Source organism: Cydia strobilella, chromosome 1 (genome assembly GCF_947568885.1).
Source record: "Cydia strobilella chromosome 1, ilCydStro3.1, whole genome shotgun sequence".
NCBI classification, from domain to species: domain Eukaryota; kingdom Metazoa; phylum Arthropoda; class Insecta; order Lepidoptera; family Tortricidae; genus Cydia; species Cydia strobilella.
In genome coordinates, this window is record NC_086041.1 from 17,279,276 (window position 1) to 17,306,688 (window position 27,413).

A 27,413-nucleotide genomic window follows, 5' to 3' on the forward strand; every position below is an offset into this window, starting at 1 on the left:
TGCGATTTCAGCATGTATTGGCAACAGAGGTGAGAATGGAGTGCAGCCACACGGCGGCGCCGCGCGCGCCCGCGTCCTCGTCGCTCGTGTAGCCCGCCGCCACGTACGACGCGCGTCCTGCACTGGAATAACGGAAAAAACATGTATCATTTATTATACAAGAGTGGGTCGGTTGCACCAAACTGTTTGTCATCGTTAGAGAGTTCGCTAAATTTTATCGTATGGAAAGTTTCATTGATCAATCTGTCAAGTGCGGATGGTGCACCTGGCACTAACTGAGAGAAATTACCCATTTATTTCTTTAGCTCTGTATGTCGTATGGGTAGATACGAGAGTGACGAGGGGCGAGTTTTTTCAACCGGCAGCAAAAGAAGAACCTGGCAATGTTAACAGCCATCAGTGATCAGCGATTAATTTATGTGTGATTAGCCAATGAAAAAAAACAATAGTTTTTTCTAGAAACAATACAGAAATGGTGAAACGGTTTTTTTGGACTCCTTAAGAATCATGAGCAATGGAGAAAAGCTATTGTGTCCGACGAGCGTAAATGTTCACCTGGCAACCATGCCGGCGGTGCCGCGGGCGCCTTGTTCGGCCGCCTCGTCAGCCCGCGCAAGCGCTGTCTTCAGGCCTTTCGACAAGCTCTGCTTGAACGCCGTGGCCGCCGCGTGGAGAGTATCCAACTGCAATTACATCACATGTTCAGAACTTTGTCAGTTTAAGGCGCTAGTCGCTATTGTTGGCCGTAAACTCTTACTTTCTAGAGTATATATCTGCTTAACGGTTCAACAAAAAATTATGAAAAAAATATATATTAATCTACATTATATGTACAACAATCCTAACGTTTGACCTTTTCCCTGTGACTTATAGTTTCTCCATAAAAGAAACATTACGACAGGCCGGTTTGCGACTAACTTTGCTTATATCTCCTAAACGGTTTATTCGATTAAAGTTATTTTTTAACTAAAATAAATGTTTTAACAGGCACTACAAATGCAACGTTTCATAATGTTAAAAAATAATATTTCTTTAAAGAAATCGAATATTATTCCACATTTCGTGCGTATGTAGCTCGAAAAAAGCGTGGCCGGCAGTCGTGTGCTAGCTTTGAGACGAGGAGGCTGTGGCGCTCGTCGCTCCGAGCCTTCCTTGTACTCTGTATGCTTGTGCAGAGCCCAAGTGCAATAAAATTGGAGTTATTGTGGCCAAAGACTAAATAACTGCAGAAAGTTGATTTGGTTCTGACGCACTTTAGCGCGCTTAACACGGTGTTTCGCAGCCTATTATTACGAAAATAATGACAATATTTCCACTTATGTTTGAGAGAGCTTCATTTGAAATATAAAAATAAAAGTTTTCTAGCATGCCATTTTTACGTTTTTAATAAAGTTCGATTCCTAACAAAACAATAATTAATTGATTAATATTAATATAGGCTATCAATTTACGTTCTATATAGATATTCATTTATTATTTTTAAGTTTACATTTTTTTAATTGTGTTGGGAGATTGGGTAATCTCCCATTGATTGGTGGTGGTTGATGATGAAAACGAACAGTGACAAGTAAGAGTCAGTTGATATTCTTTTAAAAGCTAATCATAAATGAAAGTAGGCATAATCCAAATATAAACTATTTATAAATAATGACCCTTACAATTGATTAAGCCGTTAAGCAAAAAGACCAAAACGGCCTGTCGTATTGTTTTTGGCGAAACTATAAATTAAGGCGAAAGGAAAAAATCAAACGTACTACCTATTACCACCGCAACGATAATACGAGTACCTATGCTTATATTGCAATAGTTTGATCGTATTTTACAAATGTTTTCTTGTTCAGATACGAATAGACCTTGCATTTCGTGGAGGTAGTAAATTATTATAATGGTAAATAATACCTCTTTAATTCAGAAACTATACTTACTTACTGTTACGGTCTAGAGCATATTTCTTCTAAATGCGTAAACAAAAAAATATGTAAAAATATATATGAATCTTTATTTATTGTTCAACAATTATAACATTTAATTTTTTTCTTGAAATTTATAGTTTCACCGTAATAAAAATAATACAACGGGCCATTTTGCGGCTTAATTTGGTTATTTCTACTTAACGGCTAAATCAATTAATAGTATTTTATACAATCGTGATATAATAGAGAGCTTTTCAGTCGAGTACCGTGTTTAAGCAACAAAGCTTGCTGAGTTGCTTAAGTTTAGGTACGAGATTGAAAAGCTTGATTATATCACTATTGTATACAATACTTTTTCTACGAGACAAAAAAATAAAACTTTCAACTAGTAGAATCATATAGGTAAACAAACCAAAAGTATACAGCTATACGCGAGCTGCCGCAGCCCGCGATACCGTCATACTCGTACGCGCCCCGGCCGCCGGGCCTAGCGCCCCCGGCGGGTTGGTCAACGACACCTCCTCGTAACTCATGAGGCCCTGGTACCTGCTCCTTGCTAAATTCAATTTTAAGACAGTTTTTTCTCGATTTTGGCCACCATAGCCTATGGAGACTAACAAGCAACGCTAAGCGGTTTTCGTAGGGTATGAATGTTGCTATATGAAGGGTGTCACATGCGCGTTTCTGACTTATGAAGCAATTGTTTCTACTCCAACATAAAATAAAATGTTTTTGTTGGCCAACCAATCACAACGCAGATGCGACGCAGCGTGTTTAAGTAGGCTAATTTGCATTGAATCGAGTCTCCTTAAACAAGAAATATTTTATCGAAATGTATGAAGTTCTATTTTCAAAAATTTTATACTTGACTAAACCGTATCGATAAAATTCTTATGCTTGAGTCGGAAGTGCCATAGACTATCAAACGTTGAAAAGAGTAAGGTTGTAGTGTTGCATATGAAGTTGTAATACACAGATTATACTCGACGAGTAAAAAAAAAAATTATTAAACTAACAATAATGTTTTAACAGCTGACGGTCTTTCCACCGCGATACAACCGGTCCATGATTTGTTTTATTAACAATATCATCTAAAATCTAAACTACCATCTGACAAAGTATAATGAAATGGGATGCGATGACTGAAAAGTTTTTTTTCCCCTCACTAGCTCGGAAAGTTGTCTTTTATCCTTTAAAACAAGCGGGGAAAAACACATTTTATCCACTAGTGGGGAAAGTAATTTGACCTTGGATGGAGCATGTTTAAGTAGCTTGACAGATAACAAAACGTAAAACGCTTATAATAATGATTCGTTTGATATTAATTATCATTAAACAAATGGTTTGAGAATCTAATAAAAATACCAAATTTAGCTTTATTTAATGATTGTATGTCATAAACCTTAAAGTTCCATAAGAAACGTTTGTTTTTTAATAATGATGTTAAATATAATTCTGAACGCACAAGTTGAGTCGATGCAATTTCAAAACGCATCATTGACATTTTGATTTGTCAGAAATAACAACATTGTCAAAAAAATTTTTACTTAAAAACTTCTCACGTAAAAATACATAATTTCCAGAGTTTTTTGTTATAATATCGTAAAAAAATTAATTAGTGATATCAGTGATGAAGATGATCTAACGCCTGTGGATGTTGCACTTTCCTCGCTATAGTGAGGTGAAAAGTTTTGTGTTACACACGGGTGCAAATGTATTTTACTTCTCGTGTGTTGAAACACTTGCTACGCTCAGGATTCTATTTTAGAACCACTCGCTTCGCTCGTGGTTCAATTATAGAATCCTTTCGCTTGCTCGTGTTTCAATTCCACACTCGCGGGTAAAATACAACTTTGCACCCTTGTATAACAATAGTTATTTGTTATACAAGGGTGCAAAGTTGTATTTTACCCGCGAGTGTAGAATTGAAACACGAGCAAGCGAAAGGATTCTATAGGTGAACCACGAGCGAAGCGAGTGGTTCTAATATAGAATCCTGAGCGTAGCGAGTGTTTTAACACACGAGAAGTAAAATACATTTGCGCCCGTGTGTAACACAAAACTTTTCACCTCACTATAGCGAGGAAAGTGCAACATCCACAGGCGTTAGATCATCTTCATCACTGGAATCACTCATTTCTTTAGATATTATAACAGAAAACTCTGCAAGTTGTGTATTTTTACGCGAGTCGGTGAGAAAAGGTTTTAAGTAAAAAAATTATTGACAATGTTGACATTTCTGATGTATGAAATGTCAACGATGCGTTTTGAAATTGCATCGACTCAACTTGTGCGTTCAGAATTATATTTATCATCATTATAAAAAAACAAACGTTTCTTGTGGAATTTTAAGGTTTATGACTTAAAATCATTAAATAAAGCTAAATTTGGTATTTTTTATTAGATTCTCAAACCATTTATTTAATGATAATTAATATCGAACGAACCATTATCATGAGCGTTTTACGTTTTGTTATCTGTCAAGCTACTTAAACACGCTCCATCCAAGGTCAAATTACTTTCCCCACTAGTGGATAAAACGCGTTTTTCCCCGCTTGTATTGAAGGATAAACGACAACTTTCCGAGCTAGTGCGGGGAAAATAACTATTTTACATGTTCATGTGACCAGCTGACGGTCCACCGAGATACAACCGGCTGACCATTTTTTTATTCACATTAGCATCTAAACTATCATCTGACAAAGTATCAAGCGGGAGGCGATGACAATATTTTTTTTGCGTGTTTCGCTATCTGCCATTCCTCAATCCACCAACGGAGCGGCGGCTGACGTCCACGGGGGTTCATTATACATAGCCGTTAACCACTATATCGGAGTTATTGTGGCCGCAGTAATAAAACTGCAGAGCGCTGATTTGGTTGTGGCGCGCTTGTAATATAATGATGATATTCCCACGTAATGTTTGAGAAAACTTCGAACTTCGAAAAATAATACTAGTTTAACACTAATAGGTAGGTAACAATTCCCAAAATTTTATATGTAGGTAGACTAGGCTATATTTATTTGTACCTAAATTTATATGAATTTCATGTTATCAATTTTTGTTTTGTACAATAAAGTGATTTACTACTACTACTACTACTAGGTAGTAGGTACTTAATTTTATAAGTTAACTATGAATGGCATTATTTATATTTATTTATTACGGATAAAAAAATGACTATAAAATAAACACACTGTACGCCTCAATTTAGTACATAGTGTACATACCAAGCTCTAGCTATAAATCATTATTTGTCGAATTGACTTAGGTATTTCTAAGAAGAAACAGATAAAACACAAATTAACTAATTGAGGCTTGTAAAGTATAATGCATAAGGGAATATATTTTCATTATAATTTACGACCTCCACTAAACGCATGATCTACTCATACTCAAACGACAAAATATCTGCAAAAGATACACAAATACGAGTATAGCGCCAACCGCGCGCCTCTGGGCTGTAGCTTATTCTTTGAACCTCGTTGTGGTAGATTCACGTACGATCGCAGTGAGCGGGGTGCGGGTATAGAGACGCTGAGACGCTCAAGGACACATCAGCGACTATCGTCTTAAGTTGCGCTATTTGCTTCTCCCTCAATAACAAACCACGAAGTAGTTTTTTCTCAAAAATGGACGGCAAAGTCGAAGTTGCCGGTTAAAAAGTAGGTCGCGAAGTGCGTAGTTTATGGTCAGTCAAAAAGTTAAAAACATTGCAGTCTCGATTTCGGGACTGCAATGTTGCATACAAATTCCATTATTTGTCGTTCCAAACTTTTTAAAAGTTGAAATGGCCATATCAAATGAAGGAAACAGATGATCGGTACTTATTATTATAATGTTGGTACCGCGACTATTTAGGTGTCTCAAATAGGTTGGCGTATTTTCAGCAGAAAAATACACCTCCATTAATTTAAAAAATAAAACGGCGGCAAAGCAAATCTTTTTAGTTTCTTCTGTGAAAATATATACATAAGAACGTTGCTTCTGTAAAATATTTTTATTATATTTGCATTTATTGCGCCATTTTTGAGAAAAGCACTATATATGACTCGGCTGGAAGGCTACTTGCTGGCTGAGGATTCGTTTTAAACGGACGACCTTGGGAGTCCGTTTAATTGAATCCGAAACTAATAAAACTAAAAAATGTACTATTAACGTTTAGCGAGCAGATCGAAAAAAATGTGTACGAGAGAAGCCGGTTACTTGCAGCCGCGCTTAGTGAAAACCATTGAAACCAAATTGAAATACATAGAAATACATAGAATAGTTGCCGCGGACACTGAGTAGGTAAGTAGTATTACAGTATTGTGTGTGTGTGTGTGTGTGTGTGTGTGTGTGTGTGTGTGTGTGTGTGCGTGCGTGCGTGCGTGCGTGCGTGCGTGCGTGCGTGCGTGCGTGTTTAGTTTACTTTACCATAGTTCTGTCTCCCGGCTCGGCGCCCCCGTATTTAGTGATGGCGTGCATGGCGCCCTCCCACGCGGCGAGCCAAGATGCCGCGTCGACTGCACTCGCACTGAAACATCCACTGACTTTATTTATGAACATTTTTACAACTGCTATTCGAATATATATAAAACAAGCTCAGCAGCAAGTGGATTGATGCACATGAAGGTTACCTAATTTACAGTTAACTGCAGAGATTTGACTCCTCTTGAATAGTTTGTATGCAGTTCCGACTCACTTACCTACATACATAGTTTTCACTGAAACCGAGCTGACTTTCATAACAAGCATAACCCACCCAAAACAAGTGACCCGTTATTAATATATTTAACAAGCATTCTCGTTGTAAAAATCTTAAGATTTGTATTGCATCTGACAGAGCTTATTATGTAGCCTTCAATTTAAAGCATAGATAGATACATACATACAGAGGTAAAGAAAATACTACCTGGCGAAAGCTTGAGATGCTGCTGATAAGCCCAGGCTGTAGATGCCGCCCGAGGTGCCACCCATATCGGTTTCTGCGATCTCTGAGAGGTCCCACAGCACGTTGCATGGGAACTCCACGGATGCCGTTTTCAGGTATGATAGAATTGCTGCAAATATATCCACAAATTAGATACCTACTTCAAATTAAATGTAACGCATGACTCTCGTGTTTCTTCGCTGGTAAAAAATCTTTACAAATTCGTGACACTTTGATCTTACCAAATGCGAATTTCTTGATCGTTATACCGCAGTCTCCGTCTCCGCACCCTGAGTCCAGCCTGTTCAAAAGTCCTTCTTGCTTGACTAATTCTTCGGCTGCCTTCCTAAGACTACTTTTGAACAGTTCTTGTTCTTTAGGCGATAAGGAGGGACCAGTTGCAATCTAAAGAAAGAAAAATATTCTGTTCTAAATACATCAAACCTAAAATCTCACCGTCTTTCCTTTTATTGATTACTTGCGACCCGCCCCGGCTTCGCACGGGTTACACAAAACCTTAACAAATTATATACACTTCCTCAAGAATCACTCTATTACTACCTTATCAAGTACCTATGTACTACTGGCGGTTAATGATGTGCAGGTTTTCCGTGGAACCGGACCTCACCTATTATTCAGTTATTTCATTAATTTAACTTATTTATCTTCTTCTTAATAGGCGTCCGGCAACTCGGGTTACAAGTCTCCATGCATATGGCGTAAGCCAAGGACAGGGGCAGCCGCCACGACTAAACTCACCTACTCAGCATCGCTCTGCAACAGCGTATCATCATCCCCGTGCACCCAGCCCACAGCGGCATTCTGCGCGTCCAACAACTCTTGCACGCAGCTTAAGGCCCAATAGGTTGGTGTTCTTCTCTCACTCTTTACTGAGAGTAAGCGTGAGTGACATGGAATGCATTCTCAGGACCGGGGAATTTTAAATTTTTGAGTGTTTTGATAATAAAAAAAAACCGGCCAAGTGCGAGTCGGACTCGCCCACCGAGGGTTCCGTACTTTTTAGGGTTCCGTACCTCAAAAGGTACCTCCACAGTTGTATCCCTGCACAAGAAAGGTTCTACGCGAAAATGTGAAAATTACCGCACCATTTCGCTCATATCACATGCCAGCAAAGTCTTCTTGCGACTCCTGAACAAGCGGCTAGAGAACTATATTGCCAGGCAAATACCCAGAGAGCAGGCAGGGTTTGTAAGAGGTAAAGGTACTCGGGAGCAAATACTCAACGTGAGGCAATTGATTGAGAAATGCAGAGGGCACGACGTCTTTATGGCCATGTGCTTCATTGACTATGACTACGCAAAGGCTTTTGATTGCATCAACTGGGGTAAAATGTTCAGAGTAATGGGCGAAATGGGGATACCGCAACACCTAATCTTTCTTGTGCAAAACTTATACTTAAGCAGCGAGTCTAGAGGGCGGATAGAGGACACTGTGTCACAACCCTTTAGAGCTGAACGAGGAGTGCGGCAAGGTTGTATCTTGGCCCCGCAGCTGTTCAATCTCATCGGTGAACACATAATGAGAGAGGAAGGCTGGGAGGGTGGTATCCAGGTTGGTGGCCAAAAAATTAATAACCTCTGTTTCGCAGACGACACGACTATAATAGGTGCCTCTGAAAAAGAACTTGCAGTGATGCTGCGAAGGATTGAGCTCATCAGCAATGAGTATGGTCTTAAAATCAACAGAAGCAAGACTAAGTTGATGTTTATCGATCGCCCTGGTCATACGCAGAGAACGAACGAGTTGCACGATCTGGAGGTTATACACAAGTTTGTGTACCTGGGATCCCAAATAAGCGACGATGGTGAATGCGGCCAAAAGGTGGTTAGAAGAGCACAGATGGCCAAAGGTGCGGTGTAAATACTCGAGAAAATATGGGAGAACAGAAGCATAAACCGCAAAACAAAGGTCAGACTAATGCGGACCCTTGTTTTCTCGATCTTTTTGTTCGCGTCCGAAACCTGGACCACAAAAACCGATACCCGTCGCAGGATAGATGCGTTCGAGATGTGGTGCTGGCGGAGAATGCTCCGGATTTCATGGACTGAACGCCGTACAAATGCGTCTATTCTCGACGAACTTAACATTACAACGAGGCTCTCCACTGTTTGCTCCCAACGTGTACTTGGTTTCTTCGGTCATCTGAGCAGGACAGGGCCAGATAGCCTAGAAAGGCTCATAATTACTGGCCGCATGGCAAGGAAGCGTAGGGATGGACGTATGGCCACGCGTTGGGCGGACAGAATAACATCAGTGACAAACGCCACACTGCAGGCTAGCATGCACTGGGCCCAAGACAGAGCGGCCTGGAGAGCACTGGTGAAGTGTCCACACTCGTAACGTCCCTCAGCCATGAGGTAACGACAAAGAAGAAGACCTCAAAAGGAAAAAACGGAACCCTTATAGGATCACTCGTGCGTCTGTCTGTCCGTCTGTCACAGCCTATTTTCTCCGAAACTACTAGACCAATTAAGTTGAAATTTGGTACACATGTAAGTTTGTGACCCAAAGATGTACATGTAACGAAAACAAATTAATTTTAAACACGGGGGCCACTTTTGGGGGGTAAATGAGAAAATTAAAAAATAAAGTTCGTTAAACTATATCGTGTTACATATCAAATGAAAGAGCTCATTGTGAAAATCTCAAATATATTTTTTATATAATTTTAGGATAAACAATTTAGAAGTTATTTAAGAAAATAGGCAAAAAATGACCACCCCCCCCCCCCCTTTATCTCCAAAATTACTGGGTCAAACATTTAAAAAAAATACACAAAATAGACCGAGTTAGTTAGTTAGTTATGCTGGGCTTTTGCCGCAAATCGACATCCAATGTGCCTATTTTGCGTGAAACGAGGTAGCGCTACTCTAACCACCCCAGCTCCTCCACGAAGCCTAGCAAAGTCTTCAGGTTGCTAGTTGCCTCCTTTAGTGTGCATGGATTCCCTAGGTATTTGCTCCTATATACTTCTACCTGTTTACAGTCTAGGAGAATATGTTTTGTTGTTTCTTCTTCTTCCATGCACGCTCTGCACATGGGGCTGTCAGTTTTACCCATATTATGTAGGTGTTTGTTTAGTGTGTCCTGTTATAGCGGAAGCCGCTCGACCCCAATTTCAAAGGAATACCGCAAATCGATATACAGGTTAGCCGTTTGGCACACACATACTAGAGGCCAAAACAAAATTTTTGACCCGCAGTTCCTAAAAAAAATTAAGTGCGGGGAGGAGTGGTAAAACATATTTTTTTTTTGTATGGAAAATAAATTTTTTTTGTTCGAAACCTATTGAGTGTGGTATCATACGAAAGGGCTTTTTGAGGCGATTCTAAAAATATATCACATCATTACATTTCGGGCATTTTTTTTTATGTAAAGCAAAAAGAATTTTCGAAACATACCAAGTTTAGGCTCCTCCAGACACGATATGGCTGATTTTTTTTGTACAATATACCACAAATGATACGTGATATCCTCATGTCTAACCCCAAGAAAGCAATTTAGAAAATAATATCATTAGCAATTTTTTTTAATTTTTTTATTTTACAAAGTGACACAGTTCTACTTCAATACCTATTTCACGAGACTTATGGAACTATACTGCAGATACGGTACATATTAATCATAAAATGATACGTAATATCCATATATCCAACGGGAAATACCTCTTTAACCCTTTAACTGCGCCTTTTCATCAGTTGGTATAATTTGTTTAGTTATTGACACAAAATATCAAGGTAGTATCCTCCAGCTACGATATACCTTACTGACTTTTTTTGTACAATATACCACAAATGATACGTAATATCTTGATATCGAACCCCAAGAAAGCAATTTTGAAAATAATATCATTAACAATTTTTTTTTTTAATTTTTCAATTTTACAAAGTGACACAGTATTACTTCAATACCTATTTCACTAGACTTATAGAACTGTACTGCAGATACGGTACATATTAATCATAAAATGATACGTAATATCCATATATCGAACGGGAAATACCTCTTTAACCCTTGAACTGCGCCTTTTCATCGGTTGGTATAGTTTGTTTTGTTTTTGACACAAAATATCAAGATTGTATCCTTCAGATACGATATATGTACCTTACTGATTTTTTTTTGTACAATATATCATAAATAATACGTAATATCTTGATATCTAACCCCAAGACAGCAATTTTGAAAATAATTTCGTTAAGATTTTTTTTTTAATATTTTTCATGTGTATAATTTTTCAATATTACAATATTGAGAAATTAAAAAAAAAATCTAAATGAAATTATTTTCAAAATTGCTTTCTTGGGGTTAGATAATAAGATATTACGTATCATTTGTGGTATATCGTACAAAGAAAAATCGATAGGGTATATCGATCTGAAGGATACAATCTTGATATTTTGTGTCAAAAACTAAACAAACTATACCAACTGATGAAAGGCGCAGTTAAAGGGTTAAAGAGGTATTTCCCGTTCGATATATGGATATTACGTATCATTTTACGATTAATATGTACCGTATCTGCAGTATAGTTCCATAAGTCTCGTGAAATAGGTATTGAAGTAGAACTGTCACTTTGTAAAATTGAAAAATTAAAAAAAAAATGTTTATGATATTATTTTCAAAATTGCTTTCTTAGAGTTAGACATGAGGATATCACGTATCATTTGTGGTATATTGTACAAAAAAAAAACAGCCATATCGTGTCTGGAGGAGCCCAAACTTGGTATGTTTCGAAAATTCTTTTTGTTTTAATTTAAAAGAAATGCCCGAAATGTAATGATGTGATATATTTTTAGAATCGCCTCAAAAAGCCCTTTCGTATGATACCACACTCGATAGGTTTTGGAACAAAATTTTTTTTTTCCCATACAAAAAAAATAATGTTTTACCACTCCCCCCGCAGCGAAATTTTTTTAGGAACTGCGGGTCAAAAATTTTGTTTTGACCTCTAGTATGTGTGTGCCAAACGGCTAACCTGTACATCGATTTGCGGTATTTTTATACGAACGGGTTAGACTATTAATCCTACTATTTTACGTAGTTGGCTTCTTGGTATTTTCAGTAATATTTTGGTAAGCTTGTGGTTCAGTTCCGGTAGAATTTCTTTGGTTTACCTGCATGTCTTCAATTCACTCCAGTACTTGCTGTGCAGTTGTCTGTGATGTTGTTCTAGCTGGTGGTGTATGTAGGATATTGGTAGAGGCATAGTTGGCTCGGGTCCATATGCCGGTGTTTCTGAACCTTTCCTGGCCAGTTCATCCGCTGCATCGTTTCCTCTTGATCCACTATGCCCCTTTATCCATTGTACTGTTACTTTGTTGCCTTCTTTGCTCACTTCAGTGAGGCTCCGATGACATTCAAGTATAAGCTCTGAGGTATATTTGTCGCTGCATAGCGCTTGTAGTACCGATTTACTGTCTGACAGTATTAGTATGGTTTCGTGTTTCACTTGTCGTCTTGTAATAGCATTGCAAGCTTCTATTATTCCTACACATTCAGCTTGGAATACCGTATTGTGTTCACCAAGGGGTTTTGTGATGTGTATGTTCAGGTCCTCTGAGAAGACACCACATCCTGTCCCTTCGTTTGTTTTTGAGCCATCTGTGAATATTCTTAGGTTTGGTTGGTTTAGTCCTTCTTTCGGATCTTCTGTTAACGATATGGCTTAATCTTTCCAGAAGATCATAGTTTTTGGTATTTTGTCGATAGGCGCTTCCAGCATGGGCATTTTTGAGATCGTATTTTCATAGATCTTCTTGTGCGATGAGCTGAAGGATGTCCATAGGTTTAGATTCTTCAAACGAAGAGCTGTGGCAGCTGCTTCTTTCTGTATGTATATGTGTAGTGGCAGGAGTCCTAGCATTATTTCTAGAGCTGCAGTCGGAGTAGTTCTCATGCAGCCCGTTGCAGCCACACATGCTAGTCTTTGTGTTTTATTTAGTTTGTCTATTACTGTGGTTAGCTGGGTGCGGGGCCACCATACAACCGCGCCGTAGCTGATCATTGGCATTATTACCATTTTTTACAGCCACAGTATAATGTGAGGGGCAAGTCCCCATCTTTTGCCTACCATCCTCCGGCATTGCCAAAAGGCTAGTGTTGCTTTGTTCAGTTTATTGTCCAGGTGTTTGTTCCAGTTCAGTTTATCGTCTTGGATTATGCCTAGGTACTTTACATCCTTTGAAAGTGTCAGTTTTGTGCCAAAAAGTGTTGGCATTTCGTATGTACCCAGTTTTCGTTTATGGGTGAAGAGAATTGTGTCGGTCTTTTTTGGGTTTACCGATAGGTCATTCTCCTTGCACCATTTCTCTACTATCTTCAGTGCTGTCTGTGTGAGATCGCACAGTGTGTTTATTACTAGGCCGCTGATTAGTATTACTAAGTCATCTGCGTACCCTATGGTCATAAAATGTTTGTTGTTTAGTTTTGTTATCAAATCGTTTACAACCAGGTTCCAAAGCAATGGTGAGAGTACTCCTCCCTGGGGGCATCCTCTCATGACTAGTGCCTGGTGATTTTGATTTTCTGTTAGTCTTATTATTCTCTGTCTTAGCATATTCATTATCCATTCGATTATGAGCGGGTTGGTTCCATGTCTATGTAAGTATGTATATAATGCTTGTTAAAATAGACCTATAGATCACCGGTAAACCTATTAGCAAAGATAGATATAACTCCGTAATAGATGGATACAGTCTAAGGAAAAAACGTGCCTCGAAAATCAAGAAAATTTGATTCTCGATCATGAATAAAAAAAATCATTTATCAATATTTAAATACATTTTATCGTATGTTTATAAATCTTCATTTTTAGTGACAGATGGCAGTGAATTTACTGGGGTTGCAAAATTTACTATGACAGTACCGCTCTAGTATAAGTTACTCTATGCTATTAGAAATGTGCAGTCAAGCGTGAGTCGGACTTAATTACTTAGTTTTTGATTCGACCCCTACGGGTTTTTTAAAGACATTTCGCATAAAAAATACATTGTTTAAATTGTGTAATGTACGGAACCCTTGGAACGCGAGTCCGACTCGCACTTGGCCGGTTTTTTGTTGTTATAGTGGCAACAGAAATGCATCACCTGTGAAAATTTCAACTGTCAAGCTATCCCATGGGATACAGCCTGGTGACAGACAGACAGACGGACGGACAGACGGACAGCGGAGTCTTAGTAATAGGGTCCCGTTTTTACCCTTTGGGTACGGAACCCTTAAAAGTAAGCTGAGTTCCCTCAAGCATAATATTGGTTATTTTTACAAATAATTTTCATACTTTTAGTTTTTATGCAAAAAAATATATAATTTTTTAGTGCATTTTAGACCAATGTTCGTGAATTTTTTTCTATCTAGCGCAAGTCAAAAACTCAGGATTCGAATCGCTTAAGGCCCGAGAAAGGCCTCAAGATTGCTAATTAAATTTTTGGCAACCGCATTGTGATCTAAAAAACCGGCCAAGTGCGAGTCGGACTCGCGTTCCAAGGGTTCCGTACATTACACAATTTAAACAATGTATTTTTTATGTGAAACGTGAGTGAAATGTATCTAAAAAACCCGTAGGGGTCGGATCAAAAACTAAGTAATTAAGCCCGACTCACGCTTGACTGCACATTTCTTATAGGTTTTCCTGTAATCTATAGGTAAAGATCTATTTTGTGTATTTTTTTCAAAATTTTAGACCCAGTATGTAGTTTCGGAGATACAGGGGGAATGGTAATTTTTGTCTATTTTCTTGAATAACTTCTAAATTGTTTATTTTAAAATTATAGAAAAAATATATTTGAGATTCTTTTTGATTTCATTTGATATGTAACACGATATAGTTAGTAAAACTTTATTTTTTAATTTTCACATTTACCCCCCAAAAGTGGCCCCTATGTTTAAAATTCATTTGTTTACGTTACATGTTCGTCTTTGGGTCACAAACTTACATATGTATACCAAATTTTACCTTAATTGGTCCAGTAGTTTCTGAAAAAATAGGCTGTGACAGACGGACAGACAGACAGACAGACGCACGAGTGATCCTATAAGGGTTCCGTTTTTTCCTTTTGAGGTACGGAACCCTAAACAGCGCTACGACTTTTCAAAAACTACGTTCTCTGAGCCCACTGCACCTCCTCGCGCAGTAGGGAGCCGTCCCGATGAAACTCACCTTCTTGCCATCGCTTTGTAACAGCGTATCATCATCCCCATGTGGCTCGTCACAACGCCTGGATGCGGCACCGCCTACCCAGCCCACAGCGGCGGTTGGTGCGTCCAACAACTCCAACCATAAGTCTCCTCGCGCCTGGTTTAGGTGCAGCAGGCAAATCTGGAAGCCGTGCATCTCTAGCGACGTCTTTAGGTGTCCAGAGTATATCCGTTCCACTATGATTTTCTTGCTATCTGTAAAATTTAGGTAAGAACCTTTTTGTCTTATTCACAACCTTAATCTATTTGTTTCATGCATAAAATAATCAAGCGAATTGAGAATTTTTTATTAGGGGTTCAACAAATGTTACGCATGGGAATACTGTTCTACTTAAATAATCCTTTGTTTCTGCACTGATGATATTCATCTCCATGAACGAGGTGCCTCCCAAGTTATCGATCATGACGGCCACTCTCTCTCCAGACTTCAGTTTAAGACGTGCAACAACCTAAAAACATTTTAATGCATTAAAAAATATTTTTCCTCATTAAAAATATTTTCAGTCATCCAGAGAAAAATAAAAATAATTCGTGTGTGAACCTGGTCAAGTATCATGGAAACAGTTTCTTTGGCTGTTCCCAGCTTCATCTTCTTGATTCCCGCTTCACCGTGCACTCCCGCGCCTAGTTCCATCTCATCATCAGCTATCTCGAACAGCGGCGGTTGTCCTGAATTTCAAAACGGAGTAAATTGCATGGTAAGAACGACTCAGATTTTTCCGGAACAGAAATCAGATTAATTGATTCAAAATACCTGGCAATGAACAGGCACTCAGGCAGACCCCCAGCGTGGCCATGGATTCATTGGCTTCAGCAGCTATTTTCCGTATGGTAGCCAAATCATAACGCTTCTCCGCCATAGCTCCGCACAACTGATCAATTAATGTGATTTTATTAAAGACTAGCTTTTGCCCGCGACTTCGTCTGCGTGGACTTAGTAACCGCAGCTAGAGTAAGAATAGCGCCTGGAAAATATCTCATAGCAATCTAAATTTGAGCATATTATGCACACAAACTAGCAGGCACTTCGTTAATTATCTCAATTCCACCCCGCTTTTACTTTCTTCAGGGATGATTTTCGGGATACAAACTAACCTATGTCCTTCTCAGGGACTCAACCTATTTCTATGCTAAATTTCATCTAAATCGGTTCAGCGGTTTAAGCGTGAAGAGGGAACACACAGACAGAAAGACAGACAGACAGACTTTCGCATTTATAATATTAGTATGGACTAGCTTTTGCCCGCGACTTCGTCTGCGTGGACTAAGTAACAACAGCTAAAGCACAGGGCGGACACGCCATACATCAAAACTCGCTTGCGTTTATATGTGTGAACGGCACGTTTGTACACGCGTCTTTGTGTGCGTAAGCTGCTTAGGGCTGCCATTAGATGTTTTTGAGTTCACGGAGCGTTGTCGTAATACTCGTAATGTAAATATCTAACTAGGGAATAGAAATATTTTTTTCACCTCAGCAGCTCGAACAAGCCTACTTTCGTCACTCCCTGGAGTGAAACAATGTAGCTTTTTAATTTAGTGAAGGCCATGAACTTCATACTTTTATTATATTTTTTTTATGGTATGGTACGGTACGGTACGGTAGGGTACAGTACGGTACGGTCCGGTCCGGTCCCGTATCGTATCGTATCGTACATATTATAATACTTTTTTTTTTGTTTATTCTGTGTAATTCGAAATACATTTTAACCTTTAATATGTTCTCACTACTGAGGTGAAAAATTATGTGTGCAACACGAGAGCAAAGTTATTTTACATCTCGTGTTTTTGAGTCCCTCGCTACGCTCAAGATTCTACCTTAGAATCATAGTAAAAACTATCCTATGTCCTTCTCAGGGAGTCAACCTATCTCTATGCCAATTTTCATCTAAATCGGTTCAGCGGTTTAAGCGTGAAGAGGGAACACACAGACAGACAGACAGACTTTTGCATTTATAATATTAGTATGGAAGTATGAATTAGTATGGATGGATGGATATGGATAAGATTCGCTTTTGAGTGTTTTCAAATAAGAAATTCAATATTTATAACATACATTATTATTATAGTTATTGGTGTGTGTTTAGTCCCCAATCCGCATTGCGCTAACGTGGCTGCTTATGTTGCCACGTGCAGTGGGACGTAAGTATGTATATATGATCGTGATGATGATACATGATATAAAGTCTAATTTCATTTTCGAATGAATGCCTGCAAGAAAAAAAAGGAATATGATAGATTTTTTGCCGCTACTGTACATACGTCCACCTTGTACTTTTACACCTACACATTTATTGCTTACAGAAATATATGGAATAGAAAAGGTAAGTGACAGGCGTATCGTTTTGTGTGTGGCGTGTAGTCTGTCAAAGAGGAAGAATCAAAATAGTACATTTCGATGCTAGTGCGGAAAGTATGTCAGTACTTGACGAGTACCGAGATATCTTGCACTTTTTAATACAGTTGTCAAAAAAGATGTTCATAATACAATTAATCAAAAAGTGCTACTTTTCGTGGCTGTTTAGCGTGCGGAAAGTTGGTTTTCGCGAACGAGTGCTTTTTACTTTCCAATTTTTTTAAATTTTTACTTGTTCCAATTCATGACTACTTATTGATAAGTGTTAATTATTAGTTTCCTTTAAACGTCGTAATCAACATAAAAACCTACTGTTAATGTAAGAATACGAAAAATATGCATATTTCATATTTTATTACAGGAATTTCATATTCTCTTCATCATTATGAGTATTATAACACGTTTAATTTTTAATGTTGAAAAACCGTTCTTAATAAGTTCTCTGAATGGAACGGAACGCCTATCAAAGAAGAGGCATATTTTCTTACTGCAAGAATGTTTTAAGTTTCCAAAGGCAACATTCGATATAGTTTTTATAAATATACGATACACAAATAATCGTAAATAACGATAGGTATTTAGGTAATAATAGTACAATGTTTTAATATTTACAATTGTTTCTGTCTTATAGAACATGCATTTGAAAAAAAAACTTTCATTGAAGTGGGTTCAATAATAATAACAAAATCTATTCTTGTCGAATAAAAGCTAGAAAAACACCTCTTCATAATGTCAATGTCAATGATGTCAGTGTCACAGAATTAATAATATAAAAGTTTCGAATTCATTCGAATTCCATTCCTTACTTGTTGCTTTTCTTATTTTTTCGCAACTGTATTAAAAAACGTCGTTCGATACACGTGCGGATATGTCGTTCTTCACTCGTCCCGAGTCTTGCCACTCGTCTACGGCTCGTGGCAAGATATCTTGGTACTCGTGAAGTAATGACATACTTTCCGCACTAGCATCGAAATGTACTATTACCTATTTTACATAAAAATAGATCCGTCGACTAAAGTTACGACGATCCAAAATGTGGAACTAACCTTGTAAAAGAAGACTTCTCCACACATGCTCCTTCCTCCGGTTTTGTTGTGACTCGAAGCAAGATCCTCGCCAACGATAAGACCCTCCACCTGAAAGACAAGCAGCAACGTGTCTTAAGAACCACTTAATATTTAACAAGTAGTGTATAGGTATCGTATATTTTAATTTGAAACAGATAAAGTATATACGTATCGAGGTTTTTCGTCAGATTAAGTATTTGGCAAATGTATTTAATGGCGTTTCGCATTATGTTTTAGGTATTGGATAAACCTAAACCTCTGATTTATAGTCCCACTTATACAGGTTAACGTAGTTAACAAATAATCCATCCAAGTTTCCTGATAAATTTTTCTTTCCCAATTTAGAGCTGATAAAATCAAAAGTACCCACAGAAACTTACCTTTATGCCAGCGATCTTTGCTTTTTCTATAGCTTTCCCAAAGTTTAGCCTGTCTCCAGTGTAATTGCCAATTATAACAATCACGCCACCTAAAAATATGAAACATTAGTTTTGATTTAACCCAACTATATAATGTAGTGAAAAGTACCTGACCTGACCTGTTGGTGATGGTGGTCCAGCCGGAGTCTAGGATGGTTTTGTATTGATAACGTCCTAATATCGACGCTGGATAAACGACATGTAGCCAACTTTACAAGGGAGCCAAAAAACTGCGATATTTTCAGAAAACAATTCATTAAAATTCGTAATGAAGTCGAATATCTTAAATGAGTAACTTTATATGGCTATAGCGATATGTCCTATATTATCCTATCATAATTTTACCTTTAAATGGGTTATTTTTTAATTTAGTGTCGCTGAAGCAAAATGACCGTAAAAATAAAGTTAGGTAAAATTATCTTACCGACATGTTTCACAAGAAATTATTCAGGTAAAAGAGTCCAAGCTAAATTTGGCATAATAATTAATTGAGTAAAAATTATCTTATTGCAATAGATGCTTATTGTAGAGTCAAGTAAAAATATATGTATAGATGTGAAAATCGACATGGAAAAAATCAAGATAAATTATCTAATCACTTTTCAAGGAACTATTTAATTTCATAAGCTACTAAACTTATGGGACACATTCAGATTCAACCTAGGGTAGGTACATCCTATTACTTTTTTAGTTATCAAGTACGAACACTAACTTTTGTTAGTATGTATGAATGTTTAGATTATATAATTTTTGAAAACCTAAGTTGGTATTTTCTGAACAAATGAAAAATAATATCAAAAAGGAAGTTAATAATATAGAAAAAGTAATTTCAGGAAAAACGGAATAAACGACAAAAGTTTTAAATGTAAAGCCTGACCAGGAATATATGATCACGCGCCAGGTTGCGGAATTTCACTGGAACTAATTTTTTCATACTATACTGAACTGTCACCCTATACATGCACAACAACAGCGCCCTCTTGACAATGATCATATGTTACTGGTCAGGCTTTAAATGTAAGGATAAACGCCGACAATTCAGCTTTGACAGTTAGGTAAATTTATCTATCGATGTTAATTTGCACATAAGTACCTATGTAGGCGAAATGTCTCAAACGACATTAAAACTTATTATTAGGGCAGGTAAAAAAATCTAACCGACAGTGAAAGGTTAAATTGTCATAAGGCAAAATTATCCAAGTGAAGATTAAACTGGACTGGCAAATAAGTAAAAAACTCTAAGGTTCATTATGTGGAATCATTGACATTGTTTAAAACGATGAAGTATCCTGTAAACAGCTATAATTTGCCTTCCACGCATGCGCATACACACACGCTCCTAATTCCTTAAGGCTCCTACACACTATGCCGGCGACCCGGCCGGCGGGCATGCCGCCAACAACTCGGCGGTATTCCCGGCGGGTGTTTTAGCCAGCCTGATTATGCCGGCGGCATACCCGCGTGGCAAAAACCGCCAGAATAGTGTGTAGAAAAAATGGCTAAGGGAGCAGGCCTTTAGACGAAAATTCCTAAAACTTTCAGAGCCTTTAATTCTTCCTCTTTATTTTCCTGACTTGTAACAAGGTTCCCTCCCTCACCCGAATTGTACTTGTAGAGCTGAGCGATCCCGTAGAGCACGTGCCCCGTGGGTGGCGAAGCGAACACGCCGCCCGCCACCGCTCCGTCCAGCATGCCGCCTCCCACCAGACCTGGACACAAATTCATACTAAACCTGCGACCATTTAGACACCGTAAGTAACTTTCACATTGTAACCTCAAACAACTAAGTAGACTACCTCCTGCAAACGGCTCATGGCCTGAACCGCCACCTCCGAGGACTGCGACTCGTTTGGAATCTACCTGGAATATAAACAAAACAATCGTAAGTCGCAGTAAATATACCTTTAATAAAACATAAAAATTAGCAGTATCTATTCCCAAAAATTGTTTTGTTTGTCATAGTTTCCTAACGGTCGAGCAAAAAATAGACGCATCATATCGTCAGAAGTTTTAATTGAACTGCGAAAACAGTACAACATCTAGGTGCTACAGTCACAGATTAATAAATAGTTACTACGTCTACAGTAGTACCTTAAGTAACTTATGGGTGAAAAATTGCAAATGTAGTACGGATAGGCCACCACATGCCCAGCATCCATGTCGCTCGCCGGGGGTTTATCGCTATTTTCGTTATACATATATTAAGACTGCCTAAAAATGTCAGCGTGCTGCGAGTGCGAACGGTATTGATTCAATCATTATAGACATTATAGTGCTTCCACATTGGCTGTTATATAACATTGTGTGACAGGGACAACATAATAAAACACAATCAAGCTGGGATACGATGTTATATAACATTTTATAACAGCCAATGTAGGAGCACCATTAGAGGATATTGCAAATCCTGTAACTTTTCTACCTTGGTCCGGACGGTGATGACGCGGTGCTTGGGGTGCAGCTGCAGCATGGGGTAAGTGGCCACCACCCCGCGCAGGTTGTCATCCACGCAGTTCTCCGGGGAGTTAATTATTTTCTTCGTCACTGGTTTGCGAGACATCCTGGAACTCTAGTTATGGTCACTTTGTATCGTAAACTCATCTCGATTTAGTAAAGGAAAAAGGTACATGTGTAAACAATGATCATTTCTGGACATAAGCGCGAAATACGAGGGTGGATTGAAAAGTTCGCGGCCTAAGTGTGAAAACAAATTCAATGATTTTTAGGGTTCCGTAGCCAAATGGCAAAAAACGAAATCCTTATAGATTCGTCATGTCTGTCTGTCTGTCCGTCCGTCCGTATGTCACAGCCACTTTTCTCTGAAACTATAAGAACTATACTGTTTAACTTACTATTATGTATTTTGTGAACCGCATTAAGATTTTCACACACAAATAGAAAAAAAACAATACATTTTGGGGGTTCCCCATACTTGGAACTGAAACTGAATTTTTTTTTCTCATGAAACCCATACGTGTGGGGTATCTATGGATAGGTCTTCAAAAATGATATTGAGGTTTCTAATATCATTTTTTTTTCTAAACTGAATAGTTTGCGCGAGAGACAATTCCAAAGTGGTAAAATTGTGTTGTCCCCCCGCCCTGTAACTTCTAAAATAAGGGAATGATAAAACTAAAAAAAATATATATGAGCAGTAGTAAGTAGTTTTTTTTAATACGTCATAAATCGTAAAAAATACATTGTTCAAATTATGTAATTTTTTTTTTTTTTTTTTTTTTTTTACTTTATTTAGAACACAAACAGTCACATATACAAATGGGTTTGAAGTACAAATGTACTTAACATACTTAAGAAAACAGACCTGGAGGTTCATTAGTAAGTACATAATGTTAACATACACACTAAACAGCAAAGATAAAAAGGAGATAAAAGAAAAACATGAGCCTACGGTTGTCCTACCGGAAAGCCGGAAAGTTACATTTATACATTTACTTATTTATATTTATACTTGACATATTAAAACAACTTATGTCTAAGTTTCATTCTAAGACTAGACAGGGAAGTGTGAAAAGGATCAATGTCATGTAGGTGCTTATTATAATAATTTGGGACTCGTCTGAAAAATGTGTGCCGAGCGTAATTCTTGCGGGCAAAGCTGATATGAAATAGAGGTCTAGAACGTAGGGGTTGGTGCGGACAACTGAAAGTGACTAATTCTAAGAGATTCGGACATTTTATCACACCTTTAAGAATTTTAAACAAGAACATTACATCTAAGTAGTGTCTTCGGTTATAGAGGGAAGGAACACAAAAATGCTTCGCTGCTGACGAAGTGCGTTCGAAGTAATTACCCGTCCTGTAACAAAGTGATTTTAAAAAAATATTTTGGATCCTTTCCAGGCGATCAATATGGACTTGGTACTGAGGTGTCCAAACAACACAACCAAATTCTAGTATACTCCTAACAAAGGAATAGAAAAGTAGTTTATAGGTATTGGGGCGCCTGAAGGGCTGTCCAATTCTGAGAATCATCCCCAACTTCTTATAAGCTCGCTTACATATATTATCAATATGTAGACTAAAATTCAATTGCGAGTCTAAGGTAACACCTAAGTCCCTAATGGAATATACCCGGGCTATATTTCTTCCAGCCAAAGTGTAATTGAAAATTAACGGGTCATTTCTACGATTAAAACTGATTATGAAACATTTATCAGTATTTAAGAAAAGCTGATTATCTGAACAGTAGAGTAAAAAGTTATCTAAGTCATGCTGTAATGCACGGCAATCTGCTTCCGAGGACACAGCTTTGTAAATCTTTGTGTCATCTGCATAGACGAGGTGCTCAGAGTTCCGAAAACAGGATGCCATGTCATTGACATATAAGATAAACAATAAGGGACCAAGGTGCGATCCTTGGGGTACTCCGGAAGGTATAGGAAGAAAGCATGAAGTATAACCCTTCAAGGCAACCGCCTGACTGCGATTGGACAGGTAAGACTTTATCCATCTAAGGAGGTCGCCGTGTATACCGAGCTCAAAAAGTTTCTTGATTAAGTTATTGTGATTAATTTTATCAAAACATTTCGAAAAGTCAGTATACACGACGTCCACCTGACAGCCAGAAGATATCCTATTGATAATGAAATCGGTAAACGTCAGGAGATTTGTATCAACGCTACGACCCTGACAAAATCCGTGTTGGCTAGGCGTAATGTATATGTATAGGTACGGAGTCCGACTGGAACTTGGCCGGTTTTTAAATATTTTTATTACTCTATGTAGTCTTCGCCGAGCTCAATGCACTAGTTACATCCGAGTTCTAAGGTCATTACACAATGTTTGAAGATGTTTTCCTCCAATCCTTCAAAATACTACTATACTCGACGTCATGTGAAAATTTCTTAGCACTGGAATTTTTTTTTAATAGTAGGGGAACATGTGGACGTCCGATGGTGCTAAATTGCGTGAATGGGGTGGGTGGTGCAATATTTAAAAGCCACACATTTGTGAATATCCGCCATCAATTTTTGTGAAGTCTGAACGCGTGCACAATCCTAGGAAAGAGAACTTTCGGTTGGACTAAAGCAAAGGGGGTGCCGACACTTTTCATCGGAGTGATGTTATTATGACACCTGTTTTTTTATTGTGTTATCGAAGAGAATACGCTAAAATAAGCATGTTTTGTAGGAAAAACTTTTACTCTAAAATCAAAAATGGCCGAGATATTTGACCCGCAAGTTGAAACCACTACTTGACAAATTAAAAGCAATCATTTGGAACAGTAAATTTAAGTAACAGAGACAAGATAGGTGCGACGACGAGCGAAGCGAGGAGGAGTGTGTTAGGTTGACCGCGATGATCGCGATCAAACAGAGCAGACATGTTATTGTACCTACAAAAAAAAATTAAGTCTTTTTTTTTGCACCCCCTTTGCTTTGAGCCAACCGTCTGAGTTAATGACGTCCTTTTCAGGATAGTCAACCACTATTACTCTGATGCATAGAGTAACTTATACTAGAGCGGTACTGTCATAGTAAAATTTGTAACCCCAGTAAATTCACTGCCATCTGTCGACACACTTTAAAACTAAAAATAGATATTTTTAAAAATACGATAAAATGTATTTAGATATGGATAAATGTTTTTTGTTTATTTGCATTAATTATTTGTATGATTTTGACCCTTGTTCTTTCACTGATATGCGTTAAAATTGTTAAATAACAAACGAAACCGTCAACGCCATCTATACGACAGTTGGCCAAAGCTAGTAGCGCCCTCTGAACGAGAATCAAATTTTCTTGATTTTCGAGGCACGTTTTTTCCTTAGACTGTATCCATCTATTACGGAGTTATATCTATCTTTGCTCTGATGTTATTGGCCGACAAAATCGCCATGCCTTTTATTAAGGCGAAGATACAGCATGAACCCACTCCTTCGATTACTTCTTGGCCTCTGGCGTGTAGTAGTGGAATCACGTCTCTTCCACAATTACCTACAAATTTCTTCAAAAAGTATTGAGGATCTGCTTCATACAGGTCTAGGTTATAAAGATATTTATTTACAGCAAGTTGTTCCAATTTCTCCATCATCAAGTATCTGTCTACACGTAACTCTAGATCGGCATTTTTTTTATCGCCAACTAAAAATTCGCGGTATGGCAGCTAAATAATGGCAGGTGAAAATGGCATGAGAAAAATGTTTAAAGAAACTTTTTTTAAAGGTCAGGCCCCGAACTTTTCAATCAACCGTCGTATGTATCAACCTAACTATAAACAATCATAAACACAATAAACGTTAAAGTATATCGGAAGATATAGGGCGAAGCCAGACACAGAAAAGAGTTCGGATCTCTGTAATACGAGTAAACATCAATTTACTAGAATTAATTGAATGATTTTAAACAATAAATTACATGCTTTTAATATTGCACTTACTTTTTATAACTTAATTTAGTCAGTAAACTTAATAAACTGGCACAAACTTCACTATAACCGATCCTGTTAAAATCGCATCTGCATCAAAATGACAAAGTACCTACCTATATATGTAATTTCGGTATACATAGCCGGCTCAAACTAACTAACAATTACTGTTAATAGCATTATTGTGCTCTAATAATCTTAAATAGTTATCACTGAGCGCCAAAGTTTACGACCTCTGTCTGATAACGTTGTTTATAACTTTTATTTAACTATAAAAAAACATGTCTGTAACTAAGGACTTATATACATTCCAACGAAAGATTATTTGTTACAAACATCTTTTCGTCTTATTGTTACAAGATACCCAAAATAATAAGGGACACTATAGTTTAGATTTTATATTAAATTATACCGTGGCATAATACAATATACAAGAAATACTTAAGTATAGCAAAACATACCTCGTCTCAATCACAAAATTTTGTACTTTTCGGAATCGAAGAATTTCTCAGCCGTTTTAACTTCTAGCTGGATATTTAAAGAGTTATGAAATAAAACACTACACGGCACTTAACATTGAACATTTTTAATATAAATACAATTGTGTGTAGAGGAAAATTATAATACCATGAGATGACTAACACAACGACAGCGTGAAGTCTAGACATTGACTGATTTTCCTTACAATAACCATAATAACTATTGTGTAAGTAACAGTGGTATGTATTGAAACCAAGTTGGTGGTTTGAGTAGCATCATAATACCAGACGTTGAATCATATAACATCAAGCAAACAGTATCTATTGTCCACATTCTGATAAACAAAAATAATCTTAAGTCCTTTGTGTTTCGGTAGATTTTTCCGAATTAAGTAATCGTAGTTAGAACGTTTTCAATTAATTCCACCAATAACGTGCTAGCCAACGAATGATAGCGTTATTTTTAGTCTCACGAACAAGTTCTAGTCATAACAAAACAGTCCAGGGGCCAAATCTCGTAACATTGTTATCATAGAAATAAGTATGTGGCCAACAGGCATACTAATATAACAATATTTGGCCGTCACTATCTGATGCTGACTGTACCTATGCATTTGCTTACAAAGTAGGTATGTTACCTCGTCTGCGTTAACAATATCATAAACCTAACTGATCAGTAAACATTTCCAATTTGTATACAGTAGTATTTTATACAATCGTGATATAATGGAGAGCTTTTCAGTCGAGTACCGTGGCACGAAGCATGCTGAGTGGCCTTATTGGGTTCGAGATTGAAAAGCTTGATTATATCACTATTGTATACAATACTTTTTCTACAAGTCAGCAAAAATAATACTTTAAACTAGTAGAATCATATAGGTAAACAAACCAAAAGTATAATACAGCCAAGATACGCGGGCAGCCGCGATACCTTCTTACTCGTTACTCGCTCCGGCCGCCGTGGCCCGGCGGGTTGGTCAACCACACCTTCTCGTAACTCATTAGGCGCTGTTACTTGCTCCTTGCTAAATTCAATTTTCAGACAGTTTTTTCCTCGATTTTATCCACCGTAGCCTATTGAGACTAGCAAACAACGCTAAGCGATTTTCGTAGTCTATGGATGTTGCTATATGAAGGGTGTCACATGCGCGTTTCTGACTTATGAAGCAATTGTTTCTACTACACAACCTAAAATAAATAATTAATTTGAGCTATCGTTTCGTTTCGTCCTCTTGACCGCAGCGAGCTGTGATTGGTCAATGTCATTATAGTTGACTAAACCGTTTCGAAATGAATATTATAGTTGAGGTGGGAGCCCATACATGAAAAGTACCCAATTACGGTTCGGTTCGGTTCGTAGGGTTTTTGATTTTTCGACCCATTTTATTTCTCGAGTTTCGAGAATTCTCGAGCCCAAATTCTCGAGTTGTCTCGAGTTTTTTGTATAAACCGTAAAGTTTTGGTAAAATGCCGATTGCTACGGCAAACAAAACGCCAATGACGAAGGCTCCGAGCGCTACCTGCCTCGTTGCCCCACCTGGTGCACAAAACCTGACGTCACAAGGTAGGAATGAAGTGGGGAGTATTCGTGGTTTGACCGATCTGTTACAGGAAATCAAGTTTAGAGTAGCGTCTCAAATTATTTATTTATGTTAGGCTTCAAATAACG

General features: G+C 37.8%; 1 protein-coding gene across 1 annotated transcript; it reads right to left on the minus strand.

Moving 5' to 3' along the window:
• Positions 1-25,745, minus strand: LOC134741604 (triokinase/FMN cyclase-like). The gene is made up of 15 exons (XM_063674449.1): positions 25,727-25,745; positions 21,301-21,439; positions 20,675-20,738; positions 20,477-20,587; positions 18,840-18,928; positions 18,439-18,528; positions 15,794-15,911; positions 15,581-15,708; positions 15,371-15,488; positions 15,002-15,234; positions 7,068-7,230; positions 6,808-6,955; positions 6,330-6,429; positions 556-683; positions 1-122 (listed from the first exon to the last, which is right to left on the minus strand). The coding sequence occupies exons 2-15, from the start codon at positions 21,436-21,438 to the stop codon at positions 8-10; spliced, it is 1,743 nt and encodes a 580-aa protein (XP_063530519.1). The 5' UTR covers position 21,439; positions 25,727-25,745; the 3' UTR covers positions 1-7.
• Positions 25,746-27,413: the final 1,668 nt, after the last annotated feature.